This window comes from Cololabis saira, chromosome 12 (assembly GCF_033807715.1).
Source record: "Cololabis saira isolate AMF1-May2022 chromosome 12, fColSai1.1, whole genome shotgun sequence".
NCBI classification, from domain to species: domain Eukaryota; kingdom Metazoa; phylum Chordata; class Actinopteri; order Beloniformes; family Belonidae; genus Cololabis; species Cololabis saira.
Genome location: NC_084598.1, coordinates 25,625,673 through 25,646,692, shown reverse-complemented (window position 1 = coordinate 25,646,692; position 21,020 = coordinate 25,625,673). Strand labels below are relative to the sequence as shown.

Here is a 21,020-nt window from a genome sequence, read left to right as displayed (position 1 = left end):
GAGACCTCTTCGCTTTGCTACCACTGCTTTGGCCATTAAAATTTAAACCTGCAGATTGGTGATTGTGCCTGTCAGACAGGTGGCACAAGGCTATAGTAAATGGTCCACACTTATATAGCACCTTTTAACCTTATCTAAGCTCTTCAAAGTGCAGATAATTTAATCACACCAATTAATCTATAATGCATTGAGTGTGAATTAACATTTTTAACTGATGATGGAATAATTACATGAAGACATCGTAAGACATCGTAAGGCAGACACACAGCAATCTTATTCTATACTCATTCATGCATTATATCACCATGAGTCATGCATTAGCTAAGCTATATGTAAGTATCAGAATTATACCCTTATTATAAAATGTTGCTCTGAATTGTAGGAAATACAGAAGCAGGGGAAACAAAAAAAAAAAACAAACAAAAAAAAAACATGGCCTTCCACAACTAATGGTCTGTGTTCCACGTCTTTGTACATGCATGTGTGTTTACATCAATGTGTAGACACTGGATGTGGTGGTGTGTGAGATTTTAGTTAAAGGAGGGAAAGCGCAGCACAATGTCTGGGGCAGGGTGTCTCACTAATGAGGCTTTATAGCTGTGGGATGCGAGTCACACACACAGACAATGGTCAGGGGAACATTTAGCGTCTCCTCTCCATTCCTCACACATCATGCCGAGGCAGTTTTTACTCAGAAACCCTCCTATGTCCTTCGTTCCCTGACACAGAGAAGAGTGGGGGGGGGGGGGGGGGGGGGAAGAAGAAAAAAAAAGAAGGAAATATCTGGCTCTGTTTTACAATACAGTGTTAGACATTGTGCTTGCAGAGAGTTTGCCTCTAACAACAGGTGCATGTCTGACTAACAAGATACAAATTGGCAGCACCGGTGCACTGAAGTCCGCATTTGTAACCATTAGTTTCCTGATAAATGCATAGCCAATAGAAAAACATAGCGAGATCAACAGCAACAGGAATAACACAATAGATGGTAACATATAAAGTATTCCATCAGGAATATACAGTTTATTTGGCTAAGGATCAACAGATTTCTATTTTCATAAATATCACTTTGGCCATAAAAAGGCAAAATATAAATGCTGCTGTAATAAGGAGAGACAGAGAGAGAAAAAAAGGTGGGCGTGGAGAGATCTAACAGGTGTGGACTGGGACTGCTCGTGGACCAAACGCTGCGAAAGCAGATACACTGGGCACACACTCTGGAGAGGAGCGTCCGCTCGCCGTGCGCTCCTCATTTAAAAATACAAAAAAGTGTTCTCGCGTGTACTTTCTGGGCTTCGTTTAATCGACAGTTAGCCGTCTTTTAGTCTACATTTCTTTCTTTCTTTTTGACTGGAAGACACAAGGCGGATTGCGCTCTAATTAAGAAAGTCATTTGACTTTCCTGGCAACCCCCGTGCGCGCTCCCCTCTGGCAGGGAGCGGTCCAAAGTCCTCAAGTCATCTTGGTGGGACACGGGGGAGACCTGCGCAAAGATCTGACTCTGTTTTTGTTTGAAGAGCTGATGGTGAGTGTCCCCTAGCTTATTCCTGATTTAGGAGACGTAAAGTTATCAGGAAACCTCCTCATGACTTATGTGTAAATATTTTCTGGAGCTATTTTACTTTTCATATCATAATCAAATTATTTAAATAATATTTATTCCAGAATTATCACATTTATATTCATATTAAGAACTACTTTTTCATTTAAAAAATTGAAAAATATTGTATGGGATGCATTGTGGGATTGTGCATTGTATATATATATATATATATATATATATATATATATATATATATATATATATATATATATATATATATATATATATATATATATAAACGACTAATCAATTCTAATTTGTTTTTCTTTTTTTACTGTCCATTCCAGATCCTATAATCAGAAGAAGAAAAGAACACCAAGTTGACAAAAGGAAAAAAATTCTAATGTGCAGATAAAAGTGAGGCATCCTCAGATGGTCATGTCAGGAAAGATGTCTGGTGAACTTTTTTTCCCCTCATGGCATTATGTGAGACATCCCTATGAAGACAATTTTTTTGCTCAGTAGGGGGGGGGGGCTTAAAAGGATTTTTTTTTCTACTTTGGAAAGACCTTAAAATTGCACTTCATCTGACAAAACAAAGAATACCTCTACTCCCTCGTCATCGAGCTGAATTTGACATCAGCTCTGGCTTCAGCACACCTTCACAATAACCTGTTCCAATGCCACTTTTGGTTTTTGTTTGATGCTTAAACTTTTGCAGAACTGTGTGTTCTCTATACAGCTCTTTTTTTTATTTATTTTTCTCTCTTTTTTTTAAATCCACCCAAACTTTAAAAATCTCTGGTCTCTAGGACTTTTTTTTTTTCAACTGTCCTTGGATCTTCTATACGCGTTGTTTCCTTTCCGTTCATCTGACATTTTGTTTTCTCTTTTACGGATTCCACTCGTTGCTCCTCTTTAGTTCCCTCATCCCCCTTTCATACCAAACTGGTTTCCTGAGAGGCTTCATCCTGGCCGGCACTATTCCCGCCAAGGGGGAAGAGGACTTCCTCACGCTGGCCGCTTCGCGGCTCAGCCGCAGAAAACGTGTCATAGGAGCTGCCGTAGGTGTGGCCATGGTTTTAATACTGTTGGTGGCCATTCCCCTGCTGGTCCACACCACCAAAGGGGGCACCAATGGAAGTTCAGGGAGCCATTATGAAATGCTTGGAAGCTGCAGGATGGTATGTGACCCCTTCACATCTCAGCCAGGCCAGGAGCTGACGGCTGTGTCTCCACCCCCCCAGGATTACTCTGGGAAGAAGATGAGGTCTGGGCTTCGAGGGCCTCCAGGGATCCCGGGCCCTCCGGGAGAACGCGGAGCCCCTGGAGAGCCAGGCAAACCGGGGCCACAGGGCCCCCCGGGTCCGGGTCCTGGTGGCTATTCTTCCTCAATCTACATTCCCAAAATTGCCTTTTACGCAGGGCTACGCAAGCAGCACGAAGGCAACGAAATACTCAAATTTGATGATGTGGTGACCAATGTAGGTAACTACTATGAGCCCAGCACTGGCAAGTTCACCTGCCCTCTGCCTGGTATCTATTACTTCACCTACCATGTTCTGATGAGAGGTGGTGACGGAACCAGCATGTGGGCGGACCTGAGGAAAAATGGAATGGTTAGTAAAAGTGTCTGTCTTGTGTATGTGTTTCTGAACACGTCTCGTGTATGGGTGAGTGTGGAACAGAGGGCGTGCCTGTACGTGAACACTCACACATGGCTGCGCAACAGATTCTTTGGCAGGGAGCTGACCGTCTTGTCTCACCAGGTGACTGATATTCACCCCGGCAACATTGAGCGCTTCAGATTCCGAGCACATTCCACTTAGCAGGTGGCAACATGACAGCCAAAGACTGAAACAGCAACCCTTCATCTCATTAAGGGAAGTCATGCTATAGAGTCCAAAATCAGAGACACTGATATTTGCATTCCCACATGTGCCGCGGACGGTTAAAACGAAAGTGACAGAATGCAGACGCTGCCGCCAAAAGGAACAGTCTAATTAGTACGTATCATGCGCAGAGCTTGATTATCGCCTAAACAGAAGTGCAAAAGAGCACGGGAGAAACGTCTGTCAGAACGTGGACGAGTCAGTTTACACCTCAACTAAATAAATAATGAATTTAATATTGACAGTCCACTCATCCACTCTCTCATTCCCCAGACACTAATTAAAGATAGAGGGGCTGCTGTGGGGAAAGAAGAGCAGAGAGGTGTGATAAATCACAGGGATTTCATCAGAGGACTCTGAATTCAGGAAACATTCTTCAAGTTGCTTTTTACATTCATTCATTCGTCAAGGACTCTTGATGCAAATACTTTCTGCTCAGACCTTACTTCTAGAAATGTAATGCACTGAGAATTCTTCATGCACACATAAAACTCAGGATGGGTTTACACACTGTCCCACCACATTTGTACTATAATAGGTGGATTCAAAGTTAATTCATTGACACTTTGCATTAAATATTCAAAATAATCCATTATTTCTCCAGCTTTTATTGTAGGCCTATATCCACGAGACCACAAAACAGGATGGTTGTTCAAATATGCCTGCCTATAATGTGCTGTATTGTCATTCAAGTCATTTTATTCTGATAAATTATTTATTCATCTTAGATTAGATCCTCTGAATACCCACCATACTTTCCTCTTCTAACCCCATCCCAGCTTGCTCATTGATTCTCCATTAATTATCTTTTCATTCAGCTCAATTATTCAGCCTCACCCAGGTCCATCTGACACCCATCAGGTGGCCTCTTTAAACAGTTCTGTTAAATAGAGCGCTCACCTAACAAGGATCTACCCAAACAGAGCTGCTTGTAGCTGAAACCAGAGAGTAAATGAAATTCTGCCGAATGCCTGATCATGCTTGAAGTTATTGAAGCCCTGAGGCAGACAGGTACTCCGCCTGAGGCCAGTAAGTGGCTGTGTTTTACGAAATGGGCACTGTGTTTGACAGGTTGCATTCCTGACCGTAGACTCAAACAGCCTGTTTTACCATTGCCGTAGGTGTTCGAGCTTTATTGGACACCGTGTCTCCCAGCTGCATGTTTGTTTAAACCCCCTGCAAAGAATAACCAAAACCACCAATTTGCCTTTTTCTCTTCATGCTTGTATTTCAAAAAAAAATTATAATTTGTAACTTTTAGTTTGTGAAGCAGTAAATTCAAGTCAAGCGGACTTGGTGAGAATGCATGAAACACGACAGACTCAGCAGGCACGTGCTGAGATGTTCTGCAAGGGAGAGCGAAAACAGACAATTTAGTTGATGGCAATATTGGGGGCGTGGGGGTGGGGTTGGGCACAGAGGAAGATAGATGACTTAATGGAGGTTTGGAGACAGTGGGCTGGTAGACGAGGCATCTGGGAGGCTGGTGTTGAAGGCCAAGATGAGAGCAGGCATGATGACCAATGGACACTCACTCAGCACGTCTCTGCTTGACAAGTGATCAAGGTCGACCGGAAAAAGCTGTGAAAAAGAAGCTAAACTTGGCTTATTCACCATTTAAGCATGTGAGCGGGCTTCATTTCCTGAGGCTTCCTTTCCCAGAGAGAAAGATTCCCCTCTGGAAATGTTGGATGTATAGCTTCAACTTTATGATGATATTTAAATTATTATATTACATAGTTCCTTGGATTGTTACGTATATCATGTGACACGAGTGTCGTGTGAAGCTGCACAAGGATTTCAGATGTGCTGACTTTTGCAAGGCTTCAACAGAATTCCTTTAGATCCAATTTCTATCTCCAACCCAATATCCTCACTCTGTAAAGCTGACCTGATCACAAACGTTCACAAATCATTAAAGAATATTGTTGCTCCAGAGCTAAGGGATTTGTGGATGAAAGGAGTTGCTCTTCAGCTGCGTTCATGTTTGCAATTGACCTGTGAAGGCTCGATTGATGCTTAGATCCTGCTCTTCTTCAACTGATGTGCCCTGCTAGTTGTCTTTAGTGCTGCCAAGCCATCAGCCACACAACTGGTATTCCACTTTCAGAATATGACAGACGTGCATTCTTTATCATAATGATTCTTACTTGATCCATCTTAATTTACCCATCCTCAAGATAAATAATTGTAAATGCTTATTGCTACAATTGCTGTTATAAACTTGTTCAATCAGTGCATTCTTAATTTTCGGACAATGATCTATGACTTGTATGCAACTTAATATTCCAACTTGGCAACAGATGTTATTAAGACTCTCTGAGATTGTTGGCGTGCTGCTCATGCGATGACGAGAGGTGATAAGTAATGTGAACCTTCTCAGCAGAACATCTCCTCTTCCTCTCATTAACTCGATGGTGAGCTGCTCATTCCCTCATTTACATCCCATAATGCTCCTCTGTTTAGGTCTATTTTGAACATTCTCCGTGGAAGATGCGATATAGACATATTCTATCTAAGCTCTCGTTTGATCTCTCCCAAGTTTTTCACCTGTCATGGATCCTTTTAATAGCTCATTTAAAGGTCAAGTTGCTTCACACAGTAATGTTAAAATGTCATCACTAGCTGTAATGACCACTACCTGTATAAACTTTCCCAGTGAAGAGATATATTGCAAGTTAAATATAATGAGCTTCAGAGAAGGAAAGTCTTCAATATATTACTTTACTATTACTTATAATTACTTTTGTAGGGCACGTTGATTCTTTTTTTTTTTAGTTCATAGATGATGCAAATAAAATTTAACTATGTGCCTCTGATAATGATAAACTAAGTCATTCCCTCATGTTGCTCACAGGTGTTGTTTCGGAAATATTCAGCTGTAACCTCTATGAGATTGAATGAAAGAAGGATACATCGAAACGACAGCAATTATGAATGTATTTACTGTATATCCGTGCATGCAAAGAAATAAAGATCACATGATCAACAGCACGAGAGCTGGTATGAACGCGGGGTGACACAAGTGGGTGGCTTGTCTGAAATAGTCAGCCTTCTGACCAACATATCTTTTCCTGTAAGACATACAGACATCCTTTCAAAGACAAAGTTAACTCATAGAAAAGTGATTACAAAGGCAAATGTCGGTGTCTGGGCAGGAAAGCATGGAAGATGTTAATTGATGTTATTACCTCAACAGTCATTTTCATCATGTGTTAAAACATTGTTATCCTTTTTTTTTTTTGTCATGTGGGCATTTAAAACAATAGCAAAAAAAAAACCCATCTGGATTTGCTAGTTAGCTATCATTCACATTTTCGGCTGTCTTTGACATGTTCTATCACAATGGACACAAACGTGCACATCAGATGTCACAGACCCCAAGCGGTAACACTGAATGGCAGGTAATAGCAATCTAAGGCATGGTTCAATGCTTAATGTTCGCTTGTCACCATGTAATCCCAACTGTCCCAGAGGAGAGGGACAGCCTATTCAATAGATATTCTATTTCCACAACATCACACCCCCCTCCTCCCCCCTCCTCCACCCTTTCCCAAGCCCCCCGCTATCTGCTGGATTCCCTTAGGTAAGTTTAACAGCTACTTTTCTATTGTCTCCACTCTAAGAGGTCAGTATATCACAGTGAACGAATCCTGTCAGTTTTATTACCAGTGGAGCAAAGCACCACAGATAAAAACAAGACTTCATATACCCACACATCTCCCTGGTCTCACAAAAAGCCTCGCTTGATCAGTCTGTTACTCTAGGCCCCCCCTTCTTCAACTCTCTTGCCCCTCTTTTCCCTATGTTTGTCTTCATTTTGTCCATCCGTGTATGTCCTTTGCATCTCTATCCGTAAAGAAAACACTATAGCAGTTGCAGCTGTACGCCACCTTCCCCTGTCCTCCTTCCCCCCTTGCCTGTGGCCCTCTGTTCCCGGGCATGTTTACTGGAGGCTCTATAATGAAAGGGCTTGGCAGAGACAGAGACAGCCACAGGCAAGCCCTGGGGGCTCCTGCCTCACGTCTCACAACCCTTCCAACTCTAGGATCAGTGCATAGGCTGCCTGGTTCACACGGATCAGCCTGTGTCCTCCAGCCGTATCCAACTCCTCCGTCGGCTTCCTGTCCTAATCCTACCACGGCTCCCTCATGCCTGTCTGTCTGGCATCTGTGTTAATGGATGGCTTAGATTACTCCTTTAAGCACAGAAACATGGCTGCATCAATCCACCGATCATATATTGAGAAAATTATACATAGATCTACGAATTGAACGGATTAAAAAGCATTCCTTCGATCATTAAAATGTGAGAAGGTTCTGGAGGAAGGTTGGGGGGTCTCAGCGTCTTTTTTCATTTTGGACAGGAAAATAATGAGCAGGGCGACATATGCCTGTTGTCAATAAAAAGTCACAACAGCAGCATCACTGTCAGAAGCAGCCAAAGATGCAAATTGTGAGGTTGGCTGTCACTACATACTGTATGTCAAACAGAACAATATAACCTTTACTGATGACAGTGTATTTGTTGTTGTTTGAGAGGCAGTCTACAAGGACCGTATACAGAATAAAATGCGGATCATTTAATGGGCTGGCAGGGGTAACACGAGCATCCCCCAACCCAATAAAAAAAAAAGAAAGAGAAAGAAGAGAGACAAAGAGCTAACCAGTCAATGTCAGCTCTGTGCAGCCTTATGACACCCTGAGTAAGAAGATGCTCACAGTGAGATCTGATACCCAAAAATATAAAAGTCAGCCTTATATTCATTTTGAAATATTCATGTGAATTAATCAGTGACATTATGTTATTAATTAATGTCAAGATAAAACTTAATTGGTGTTCAGGGGAAATTCTACATGCAACAGCAGCCGGCAGGTTGACTTTTAGTTATGAAATGTAAAGTTACGCATATTGCAACTCAGAGATAATTTTAACAAACTGCTAATATGAAGCTTTAAGTGCAATATTAAATTCATTAAACTCAATGCTTGCATAAAGGAGAATGACAATTGCAGGCAAATGCAGATTATCTCAAATTAAAAATGTGAAAAATCAGAATGTGGAAAACCAAATCGTTGGGGCGGTGTAACAATAACTTTGGTCAGTTTTACTTAGCTGCCTCTGAGCTGTTTGCCCCATGGGAGATTTACCTCTCTGTTACCTTAATCAATATGATTTAGCGATCGCAGGGGGCCGCTTAACCACTGGTAACCATCACGCTGTATGTTGGATGCAGCATCCAGGACCAACATTTCATACAAAGACACCCACGGATTCTGTTCAGACAATAAAACACAACCCCAGGGTTGATAGATGGTGAACAATATGCCCAGACAAGGGCAAAATGGATTGGTGCACGGGGAAAAGAGCATATTTTTTAGTTACAGTAATTCAGGCTCTGCAGCTCAGCAGTTGACTGTTTCCAAATTGATGCGTTCTCATTGGGGAAAAAGGGCTCACAGTGATGGGGCTGACATGATGGTAGTTGAGTTGCAGATCATATTCTGTGGCTGTCATGGAGATGTGCGTGGCTTGTCTGGGTGTTGACATAGATTGAGTGCTCCCAGTGTGAATGGACACCGAGCCAGACAGAAGGCCACTGATGGCTGACATATGTCTGATGATTGGAGCTGCTACACCCGAACTATTGACACATCCTATTTAGGAAGGTTTTTTTCTTTCTTTTTTTTCAATGCTACTGTTCTGTGCTCATTATATTCTAATCAATTAAATAAAAAGACTAATTGATGAAACATCTGTAAAGCATCTTCACAATTTATGTTAATGCCAGATCATGCACACGCAGGATTAAAAACATGATATAATGCAGTATTATCACGTTTGACATTTTTGATCAAAGGTAGGATCAGAAATGGGCAAATCCTGTTTTACGTGAAATAGAAATCACATGTAGGCTGTACGTCTATGTCCACACTGAGCAAACCCAATTAAATGTGTTAACAAACAAGTAAAGATCCACTGCTGCTGGGTCAATAAGACCGAACTCACGCAGAGCATGCAAATGTGAAACTGTCTTCCCTTGGCATAGCCACTCAATATCATGCATATTGAGCTGGCCCGGCATCATAACCAACAGGTCAATAGCTGATAAGGATAGTGATACTGTTTCCTGGCTCAGTTTGTTTGGACAACCTGTTGTCCCTAGTGAGTTGCTGATCTCCAGAACCCAACCACATCTCCACCCTTAGGTTTTATCTAAACCACAGCTGATCAATAAGGCTGTCTCTACACCATCAGAGGACCCAGTCCCACCTGTTTAAGTATAAATATAGGGATTATTTGAACCCTGTGCCATAAGTATAAGGCTTTGTCCATTTTATAACTGTTATTGTCTATGTGCCCCACTGATGACAGGTAAGAGCAAGTGCCATCGCTCAGGATGCTGATCAAAATTACGACTACGCCTCCAACAGTGTGATCCTCCATTTGGACGTTGGCGATGAGGTGTGTGTTCAGCTGGATGGAGGAAAGGTCCACGGAGGAAACCAAAACAAGTACAGCACTTTCTCTGGCTTCCTCATCTACCCAGACTGAAATTAATCTGCCACCAAAGGAGCGACAAAAACACCAACATCCAAACAGACACACTGACACTTAGAACAAATGTATGCACATTAATTCATGCATATACATACAGTGTACACACAAAAATATGCACAAACATGCATGCAACACACAAAGACACATATGCATTACACCTATGTATACTTGCAGGAGATTTTGCGAGGCTAAAACAGACTACAAAAAAGATTGAGTCAAAATTTAGTAAAATTGTGTGATATTGAGCCAGTCATCATAGGCAAGTATATTTACTGCCCCCCTTTGTGTGCAAATATGAATTTCAGAAGATGTAAAATGCAAGTGCAAATAACAATTCCATATTCTTGCTCTGAAATATCTTGAGTATTACGTGTTCCATATTAACTAACATTGTGAGAACAAGAATATAACAGAAGAACATCCCAAGTCTGACAATTTTAATGCAATCATGGTGCTGAAGGGGCCATCCATTCAGAAGTAAAAGGGCCAAATGCACACTTTGTTTTTTCATCAGTGTAGATTTTCATTTTACATTTCTGGTCACCATGCTATTCCTCTCTGATTTATTGTTCTGCAACTTATTACCGTTAAATATTTCCCCAGATGAATTAAAGTCAAATATACCGATTTGGATGAATTAAATCCTTGTTGTGATTCAAGTTGTGATAGCACATGATTGATTGAAAAAGGCTATTTGAATAAAAACACATGTGACTCTTGTCCTTTATTTTTTCTTCATCACACACTTAGAAGGATGAATAAAAAACATATATTTATAATGTATTCCATGAAGAAAACCTGTATAATGAAGTTTTATTTGCCAAACACTTTATTGCTGACATTGTACGAGTCTGTCAGAGTGTGTGTGTGTGTGTGTGTGTGTGTGTGTGTGTGTGTGTGTGTGTGTGTGTGCGTGCGTGCGTGCGTGCGTGCGTGCGTGCGTGCGTGCGTGCGTGCGTGCGTGCGTGCGTGCGTGCGTGCGTGCGTGCGTGCGTGTGTGTGTGTGTGTGTTTAGATGCAAACACTGTTACATACTGGGGGGTGAAGGCAACCTGTTAAGTATTTCACTCAAATTTGATGCTGTATAATACATTCCAGACATTTTGCTAAAATTTACACTGCCATGTCTGCAGCATGTTTATTTGGAGAGACCCTTTTTCATCATTATGTGCAAACACGTGAACTTTGAGATGGGCTATCTGGTAAAAAGTTGAGTGGCCTGTTGCTATTAAAACGTCTATACCGACCCTGTCTGGCTTCTTGGATTTGTTGTTATGACATAGTGAAGGTTGGGGCTGAAAACCGGTATGGTTATACAGAAGTCATAGTCCCCCACAGACCCTGGGTTATATTTTGAATTAAAGTGATCATTTGGACAGAGCGGGGAATTGGTTACATGACACAGTTATCTGAACTTAGAGCCAAGATGGAAGATGACCACAGCCACCGCCTGCTTCAACATGGATCTCCAATATTTCTTAAGACGCAATCATTGCTATAGACTCAGGTTTATACAACTCCCAGGATCTACAAACTGAGCAATGCATACATTTTAGAGGTTTCAATACAGATATCAATTGGACAAACTAAATGTTCACAAAGGGTGGACATGATCTACTAGGATTGTTGTAAAGGCCATCATTAATAATAAAAGTAAACAGCACAAACATTTTCTTAGATGTTATTTTTAGAATTCTGTTTTGGTTGGGTACGCCGTGATGATTTTGTGGACGTTTTGCTGGGCTTTTTCTCTCGCTCTTTCTTATCCTATTTGACATCTTTGTGTGAATGTGCCCACTGTGAATCTATATGTTTGGACACAAATGAAATGCTTTAATAATGCTGTGGAGGAGAAGAAAATGTGCAAACTTTCCATTGCAACTTCATCACTTCAAAAAATTGAATTAAACTAATGGGGGATGAAATCAATAATTTGTTTCATCACTTACTAATAATCCAGCTATATTTCCAAGTTATTGTTGTAGACTTCAAAATTTTCCACAGGCAAAGGTCACGTCTTCTTTGTCTGGATGTATTGAACTGTCAGCTAGAAGAAAAATAAAAAAGAGAAAGAGAAGCAACAGCACTCTAATGCGTAATGTGTCTGAAGCTAAATTTAGAACAAAATTTGACAAAAAATTATAATTGCTAGAGCAGAAATGGACAAAAAGAAATGACTGATAGTAATAATAATAATAATAATAATAATAATAATAATGAAACACTTATATTCTTGTTTTAGGAATGATCCCTTATTTCTTCCTAATTAATATAAAGAAATATATACTATGAAAATATAGAGCTAGCTATTATAAACCTTTCTTTTCAAAATAACAATATGTGCAATGTATTGGCAAACATTATGTTTATTACTCATCCTTAAATTGTAATTTATGTTATGAAATCACTCAGCTAATGTATATATATATATATATATATATATATATATATATATATATATATATATATATATATATATATATATATATATATATATATATATACTGTATAACCTTAAATTGGAAACATGTTTTTTACCTGGTTAAATAAAGGATATATATTTGTTATGAAATGGAAAATACAAACATGCAAACGAACAACTTGTTTACTTTAATTACTTTCAAATCAGACAGTAAGAACTCACATAATTACGGAAAAATACATCAATGTCCCTGGAAGAGATGACGTGTTGAAGACAGCAAATATTGCTCTTAAATCTCCATGTACACGTCCATGTCAATACATCACAAAGGTGTAATTTACCGTTGCCGACGGCACTGATACGACCCCATACTATCACAGACAGGGACCTGTTGCTGACAAAAGTCAGTTTCCATCTTTGATCTGGAGCACATGGAGCCCATTTCTTCCAAAAAAAAGATCTGGAATAATGAGACGTGTTTTGACCGTGACACTGCCTCAAGACAAGGTTAATAAAAGGCTCCATGACATTTGAGACTGTAGCTATATATTGTAGTGCTTCACACAAGTTTCCCAAAGTAAACCCTTGTCCACGTGTTCATATTAGCAATAGATCAATGAATGATGGCATGATGCTACGTGATGCAATATCATAAAGGATCAGAGATGAGAGATATTGGATGTAAAGATCCCTTCATGTCTAGCTTCCAATCTTGTCTTTTACACACTGAAGATTGTCTGAATTTTTTTTTCTGCAAGAAAATCTAATTATGTAGGTAAAGAAATATCCTATCATATTCCTAGTCTTTCTTTGTTAGCCATTATACATATACACATTTATCTATATATCTATAGACATACAGTCCCAATTTTACTCATTTGTTATTCATTGTGAAACACACATGTTTAAAAATCAATGAAGACTCATTAGAGGGTAGGCTATAGGGCAAAAAAAAAAAAACTGAAAAATCATCTCTATGATAAAAATTCATCTTAAGTACCCTTTATATTGCAGGAAAAAATAGAAAGGAGTCCAGAAGTAAAGGATTTGATTAATTTGTTGCTCCTAAGTAGAAGAAGAGGGCTGAAAACTTATCATGTCTGGACCCAGCCTTCGCCTTTCTCTCCTAGCAGATTCCAGTTGAAAGTTAATTGGACGGGGAGAGGTCTGAGAAGGGATGCACTGAGGCCCATTAGCGATTCCCCTGTCGAATGCAGAGCCACAAGGATCACAGACTCACAAATAGGAGGATTAAAATAATCAATAGCCTTGACTTGCATCGACCACACACATACACACGCCAAGTAATTAGTGAGCAACCTGTTCGGCTGCGGACTATGACACCCTCCTGAACCCTAGCACACACATAAGCTGTACACTCCAACAGCTATGGGGCCTAATGAGGCCAAATAGTTGTGACCCCTTGAGGACAGAATGAAGAAAAGGTCAGGAAGCCAACGAACAACATTTTACTGCTCATATGTCTGCGTTTGTCACATTGCCAATTGCAAAGGAAAAGACAAATACAGCAAAGCCACCGAACCTGTAAATATTTTTATGTATTTGATGTAAAAAAAAAAAAGACGACTACAAATGAAAAAGCCAAGAAGGGCTGTACTCAAACTTTTATTTTGGCTCAAGTACAAAGAGTTGCTCAAAATATTTCCGCAATGCATTATACACTATTTTGAGAGCAGTATGCGGTCTTAACTCAGCACTTATTCAACAACACTGCCCTCGTGTGTTAAAACAGAAAACGGCACATTAGAAGCCAGATAAACAACATGGCTGCAGATGCATTTTAAGTCTGTTCTAGTGCTGATTCCCAGATTTTGCACATCTGCAGATAACCAGTACTGATTCAATACCACTGATGTGGCTTGATTTCCATGAAAAAATATAAAGAAATAATAAAATGAGAAAAGTATGAATCCTTGAAATCAATAGGTTTTCTGCAATTATTCAGCATAAAATGTGATGCTAACTTAAGAATATTAATGTCTTTAAATAAGCTACCCATTAAAGAAAAAAAATGTTTAAAGATCTGATGCAGAAAATTAGTTAACATGGGGTTCATATACTTTTCATCACCACAGCGGCATAGCTGAGGAATAACATGACACATCACACACATAATTTAAAAAATACAAGATCAACCTCATGGATGCAGCCCATTATCTCATACCTGGTCTAGACAGTTGGAGACAATATCGGTCCCAGTCATCAATTTGAATACTGAATCTGTGCATCCCTAATACCAGCACAGTATCTCGTTCATACTACCAAAGAAAACAAATCCACTCAAGAAAACCACAGTCATCTTTCAGGAAAAAAAAACAACCCTTTATTCAAATGAAGCAACAAATGTGGGGTGAAATGATTTTAACTCGTGATGATATGACTTTGAATACATCAATTTGCTGCTAAATATGGGACATTTTGAGTTCAGCAATAGCAAGTCTTAGCCAATGATACAAGAGTTAAATGACAGTATTGTGTGCATGTTTGATATATATTAATGTCTTATCCAATGTTGACACACTAATATCTACAGTTACAGCATGTTTATGTTGTGATAAATGTTGCATTTTGTAATTGTATTTTAAAACTGCAAGGACAAAGGCTTGCAAATGCTTAATGAATAATGTTGGTCATACATATAGATAGACGTGGAAGGGGGTTTTGTGGTCCTTTCTGGGGAATGTAAAGGCACTTCTTAAATTAAAACTGTTTAACAAATTCATGGAAAAGGTTGGAAAACAGTGAAAGCAAAATGCAAAAGTGATGTGAAGAGAAAAGGTGGGATGTTCCTCATCTTCATCCGCTCATAACCATTCTGACCAGTTCTGTGAAAAAAGAAAGAGAAAACAAAAATGTGAGTTACATGATTAAAATCACTGAGAGACCTACGCCAATTACAGCATGTGGCGCCACGGGCCAGTCCTTTTCAAACTTTGGTGGGAGATGCTGCATTTGGACTTAGATCCCTCAAAATTTGCTCAATGAGAGCAAAGAAAAGGGTAAGTTGAAAAGGGTACTGAGGAAGAGGTGAAGTAAATATTTCTATCCCCTATTCAGCTAAAGCATTTGGCCCTTTAAAATCCATAGAAAGTTGGTTAGAGAAGCCATCCTCGTATGCCTTTCTCTAGCTGAGAAGCAAAGAAAAAGGGAAAAGATCAGCGGAGCTACAATCCGTTTAGACCAGGCCAGCTACAAACTCGGTTTTCAACAGTTCAGAGTAGAAAACAGTCAGTATAACAGCCACTCATTGCAATTCTGTGGTTAGTAGAAAAAGGGACTGGTCCACTCCCAATCTGGTGGCCATTAGGCTACTAAATGTAAAGCATAACTACTGTAAACAATTATATCTAGCACCTCTGACACAGACACAGGAAAAAAGCTACTTTTAAAAACACCAATAACATGCAAATAAGGCTCTAAAAGCTGCCTGATAACCACCACACCATAACTGCCAGTGACCACCAGGCATTCCCTGAATAAGACCAGTCTCTTCCCTGCGTGTCCACTATATCCCCATATAAGGGAAGTCATGGACAAAGGCATAGGGGCATGCTGCAGCCAATGGCCAGGATAAAGGGCTGCATGAGAGAGACAGAGCAGCAGGAGGCTACACATGTGTCAATGCCTCAGGTCTGCAGGTGAGGCAGACCACCAGGCTTTCCCGCAGACACCTACAGGTCAAATCTAATTCCCACCACCTCATTGTTCCCATTTCTGGATATGAACAATTGAACTAGAAACAACAGGTGTAAGAAATAAACTATGCTAGGTGGATTATTTCACATTTTAGAAAGGGAGGGGGCAGGAAAGCCTGGAGGTGCCATCCCAAGGTTTACACATTGCCCGTACCAGCCCTCAGCCCGACATGATGTGGCGAACAAATGCTGTGGAGGAAGAACAGTTAACAGTTAACACTAAGAAACAAAAGTGATGAGAAAAAAGTATTCAGAAATGCCAATATCAATACTATGTAGTCCCCAGAAAGGTCACATTTTGTAATTTGTCTTTGGTACTATATTAATTCCCAAAACGTTTTGCATTTCATGTGATCAATATCAAGCTTTGCTCTGTTGGTCCAGTCCAGTAATAACAAGTGGTCACTTAGGTAAAAGACTGAGGCTACTGAAACACACCAATATGAGATGTATTTACTGTTCACCACTCTATTTAAAAAAATTGTAATAAATAAAAACCATGCGTGAATATTTAATTGGTTATTAAAAGATGGACCTGCTCTTTCCAGTGGTTTTGGATTAAACTGGGACTCAGTCTGTGGTGCATTCATCTGTTGAATCTGTGTTCAGGAACACAGCAGACTAAACCCAGCGCTCAGACATTATCACCACCACTACATGCAATAATTGATACATGCGCTTTAATTTACTACAAAAAAAAAAAAAAAGTGCCACAACCATTATGCGGCAATGAAATCGCAGTCACGAATTTACGGTAACAATAACACCACCCTATTGTTGAAGCGTAGTCACAGCTATATTCAGTATCGGCATGACAAAAAAAATCCTTTTAGGTGCTCATGACAATTGAAGTCCTCCTTAATGTAAGACTAAATCTAAATTGTAGATGATAGAATGTAGTTATTGCCTTTGAAAATGCCAATTTACATACCATACCATCCATGCATATTGAAGATTTGTATTTACATAAAACATTTTCCCCCTGTGGACTGGGAGTTATAATATTACAAGTCAACACGTAAATGTAATGATCACACAGCTTTCAGTCTTATTATCGCCGGAACGCTATATTGACATTGTTCATTTCCGTCAACCTCACCTTCATAATTGATGCATCCATTTGCATCTTCGTGTCCTGCCAAAAGTGTCTCCACCTCTTCCTCTGTCATTTTCTCACCTGAAAACCAATCATAAAAATATACATTTGACATTAGTGTGCTTTTAATACTGAGAGGGAATTACACTCAAAGATTCTGAGAAAAACCCATCATACGATAAATACTGAAACTTGTTAAAAACACATTTACATGGCTACTGATGGCAAATAAATATATGGGATATTTTTTTCACAGCTTTTTCATGCTTTTGAGATCGGTAAAAAAATAAAAAATAGATAAAATAAAAGGCCAACTTGCCTAGCGTTGTGAGGACATGACGTAGTTCTGCTCCCATTACTGTGCCATTGCCCTCCTTGTCAAAGACGCGAAGTCCTTCAACAAAATCTTCCATGGAGCCCTGATCTTTGTTCTTAGCGATGGCTTGGAACATGGGCAGGAACTGCTCAAAGTCAAGCATCTTCATGTTCATCTCTAAATTAAAAACAAGAAGGGGGGGGGGGGGGGGGGGGCAGAAACGGACAAATCAGTCTCTGGAAAAGGCTGAGATGCTTGTGTCACTATTATCTAAATATTTACATTAAACATATATTGTTTAACGGCTAAGTTTAAGATTTTCCCTTCACCTTCAGCCTTGGGGTTGCCCAGGACTTTGAGAACTTCAGCATTGACAGGGTTCTGTCCCAGGGCTCGCATGACATCCCCACACTGGCTGAAGCTGATCTTGCCATCCCCTGTCCTGTCGAACAGCAAGAATGCCTCCTTAAACTCTGCAGGATAAAAGAGTGAGGAGACATTAGAGTAAGAGCTTTTACTGCCAAAAATAATGGTAGTAGTAAAATGAAAAGACGAGCAGACAAGTGAGAAGAAAAGACAACTAGCTGTGTGAGACAGCGTGTGAAAAAAGTGCAAAACAAGCAGACTTCATTTAGTCTGCTTGTTTGACAACTGTGTAAGCTTGCACATTTTAATATTGCTCAACACACAAAACTTACAGTTGAAACAGCAATTCTCTATTATTTAAAATTGACATAATAAATTGTCATGCAGCCAGTCAAAATATATTTTCCCCCTCTATGCTGACTTGACACTTCAAACATCATTCCAATTCAGCAATTACATTTGTGTTAGTATTTTGTTCTCTATATAAAAATAAACAATTTCACCTGTAAGAAAACACATGCTGGGTTCTTTACATAATTCACAAAATGATGTGGCAGTTTCTGTAATTTGAATATTAAAAAAACAGAACTAAAGCTCAGACACACTTGCAAGTCATAAAGACCCTACGTTGATATATTGATAGTACAAGTAAAATAAGACATGGTAAAAATAACAATAAATAACCAAACCACTAACAAGTAAAATGCTGGCAATGGCCCTTACTAGTATTTTACTTAAGACATGGGTTACAGCATGTGTAACATGTGTTACAAAGTCTTTTTTTTTTCTTGAGGAAGCGCTATCTGGAAATGCTTGCTACATCTACAGATCATTATATTGCAATACTGTTGAATGATCAAATATGCCTATGAGTAACAAAGCGTTCTGATGATCAGTATCAAAAGTATGTGTTGCAGTTTAAGTGGACTTGAGGCGTTATTAAGTCAAAACAAGCAATGCTGCTTATACCTTACTTTGGACATTCGATAAAGCTCATTAGACAAAAAGCTTTGTTCAGATCTAGAGATCAGGGACATACAGGGTTGAATCATGGTGTTATGGGACAAGCTATTCACCAAAAAAAAGCACAGGCACTGTTTTGGAGTTTTTTCCTGTTCTCAGGAATGTGCCTCTTCCCTTCTGGCCTGTTAGCACTTTTCCCAACACCATATTTGGTATTAGAGGAGTGGAGGAAAGTAGGAGGAGAGAGTGTGAGCAGCTATGGCCTATTATGTCAGTGAAGATTAAACAAACCAGCCTTGGGACAAAAACCATCCACCAATTTATGTAGTACCAAAAATGGGAAGACGAGCTATATGAAAAGATATCTGACAAAAACAAGTTTGTGAAAATCTGACAAAAAAGCAAGACTACGTACAGCCTGACATATAAAAAGTAATGGGAACAGATATGAGCACAAGATACGTTTGGCTTTGTTGAAATGCCCAGATACTAGAACACTAAAATACATGTCAAAGCAACGTGAGTAATGGCTGTTGTTGATGTTACCACACAACAGTTCAGTGCAGGTTTCATTCGTATTTACAACAGGTTTGGTTCAAAAACTTGTCATGCAGATCACACCCTACTACACACTCAGGACAGCCGTGTACAGTAAGGCGGTCTTTTCCCACCGACTTACCATGAATTTGATCCTGGTTAAATTCAATCTGGAAAGAACAAGCAGTTGCAAGTGGTAAAGTGATGAAACAGTACGGAAATAAAAGAAGGAAACCCTAGCCAAGCCCTAAAACCATGTCTACTGCGACAAGCGAGTACAAAGCATGGTGACAGCAGTGATACAGGGCAAAGTGTCATCAGACTCAAGAATGGAGGCGTGCCTGGAAAACAAGTAAAAGATAAAAAAAAGAAAAGAGAGAGATAGCGAAAGGAGAGCGGCATACAACTGAGATGTCACGACACAAATATTATTAAAAACTTACCAAGGATTTGATCTTCCGAGAAGTCAGACTGTTCGGAAAAAAATGACGCTTAATGAAAATGGTTCCTTTTGTTGAGCAAAACTACTGCGGGCTTTTCATTCGTATAATTGTTTTAGTAACACAATCACCGAGGAAGCAATTTTCAATTACAACAAAATCATGAATTGTTCGCGTACACGGGTATTGTTCTGTTGTTTAATAATAAGAAAAATGTACATTGCGAGCTAAACGCTAGCTTAAACAAAAGTTGCACTTCCGCTAAGGAATTGGCGGAGCAATTCAGGAAACCCTAGCTCAGTTTAACATCAAATTATCTTTCGTAAAATATTAATGTCTAAATGCAAGATAGCGAAGACGCTATTAGGGGCAAATGAAAGCAAGAAACCCACCATTTCTGTGTTGATTGAGGTACGGGCGAAGCGACGGCAAACCAAAGAATGCGACGGTTTGAAGGCAGAGCCAGGAGAAACCCTCTCCCTGTTACGTCATCACGTAAAGGACGTACCAGCCTACGTCACAGGAGGACTGCAGGCAGAACCCCCAGCACTCCATATATAGAAGCAAACCCAAAGTGAAGTTTGTGCTCTGAATTACAAGCGTTGTAGACCTAAACATCCATCCATCTATTTTTCTTTTAATACCTGCTTAATCCTATAGGGTCAAGGGGAGACACCCTGGACATTTCTCCCAGCTGGCCTCCGGCAGGAGGGCCACCCACCTTATGATCCAGGTCCTGCTCAAGGTTTCTTCCCTCAAAGGGGGGTTTTTCCTTGCCATTGTTTAGGTTATGTTTATGTAATAATTGCTCGGGGGTCATGTTCTGGGTCTCTGGAAAGCGGCTAGAGACAACTTCTGTTGTAATAGACGCTATATAAATAAAATAGAATTGAATAGAATTGAATTTAATTGAATTTAATTGAATTGAACATTTCTCAGACAATTCAACTTATGATTGAGTTTATGTCATCTTTGGCTGTCAATTAAAAGGAAATCACCTGGACTTAAAAGGTAGCAGAAAGTTAGTAGAAGGATGGAGGGGAGTTTTATCCTAGTAGAGCAGACCAAGGCCAAGTAATTATACCGCCCACTCTTCCTTTTAAGTAGGGGTAAATACCCTCCCATTTCAAAATATTTATTGTATATGGAGGTCACATTTTGATGCTTG

General features: G+C 39.7%; 2 protein-coding genes across 3 annotated transcripts; one reads left to right on the top strand and one right to left on the bottom strand.

The window, feature by feature from the left end:
- Positions 1-1,299: 1,299 nt before the first annotated feature.
- c1ql4a (complement component 1, q subcomponent-like 4) lies at positions 1,300-11,000 on the top strand. Its single transcript, XM_061734970.1, has 3 exons — positions 1,300-1,525; positions 1,891-3,162; positions 9,811-11,000. The coding sequence occupies exons 2-3, from the start codon at positions 2,620-2,622 to the stop codon at positions 9,988-9,990; spliced, it is 723 nt and encodes a 240-aa protein (XP_061590954.1). The 5' UTR covers positions 1,300-1,525; positions 1,891-2,619; the 3' UTR covers positions 9,991-11,000.
- Positions 11,001-14,739: 3,739 nt separating this feature from the next.
- zgc:153867 (uncharacterized protein LOC337226 homolog) lies at positions 14,740-20,364 on the bottom strand. Of its 2 annotated transcripts, XM_061736174.1 has the most exons (7): positions 20,245-20,364; positions 19,856-19,883; positions 17,876-18,019; positions 17,550-17,723; positions 17,234-17,311; positions 16,289-16,323; positions 14,740-15,264 (listed from the first exon to the last, which is right to left on the bottom strand). In XM_061736174.1, the coding sequence occupies exons 1-6, from the start codon at positions 20,245-20,247 to the stop codon at positions 16,295-16,297; spliced, it is 456 nt and encodes a 151-aa protein (XP_061592158.1). In that variant the 5' UTR covers positions 20,248-20,364; the 3' UTR covers positions 14,740-15,264; positions 16,289-16,294. The 2 variants fall into 2 exon arrangements, with proteins under 2 accessions (XP_061592158.1, XP_061592157.1); XM_061736173.1 differs by lacking the exon at positions 16,289-16,323.
- Positions 20,365-21,020: the final 656 nt, after the last annotated feature.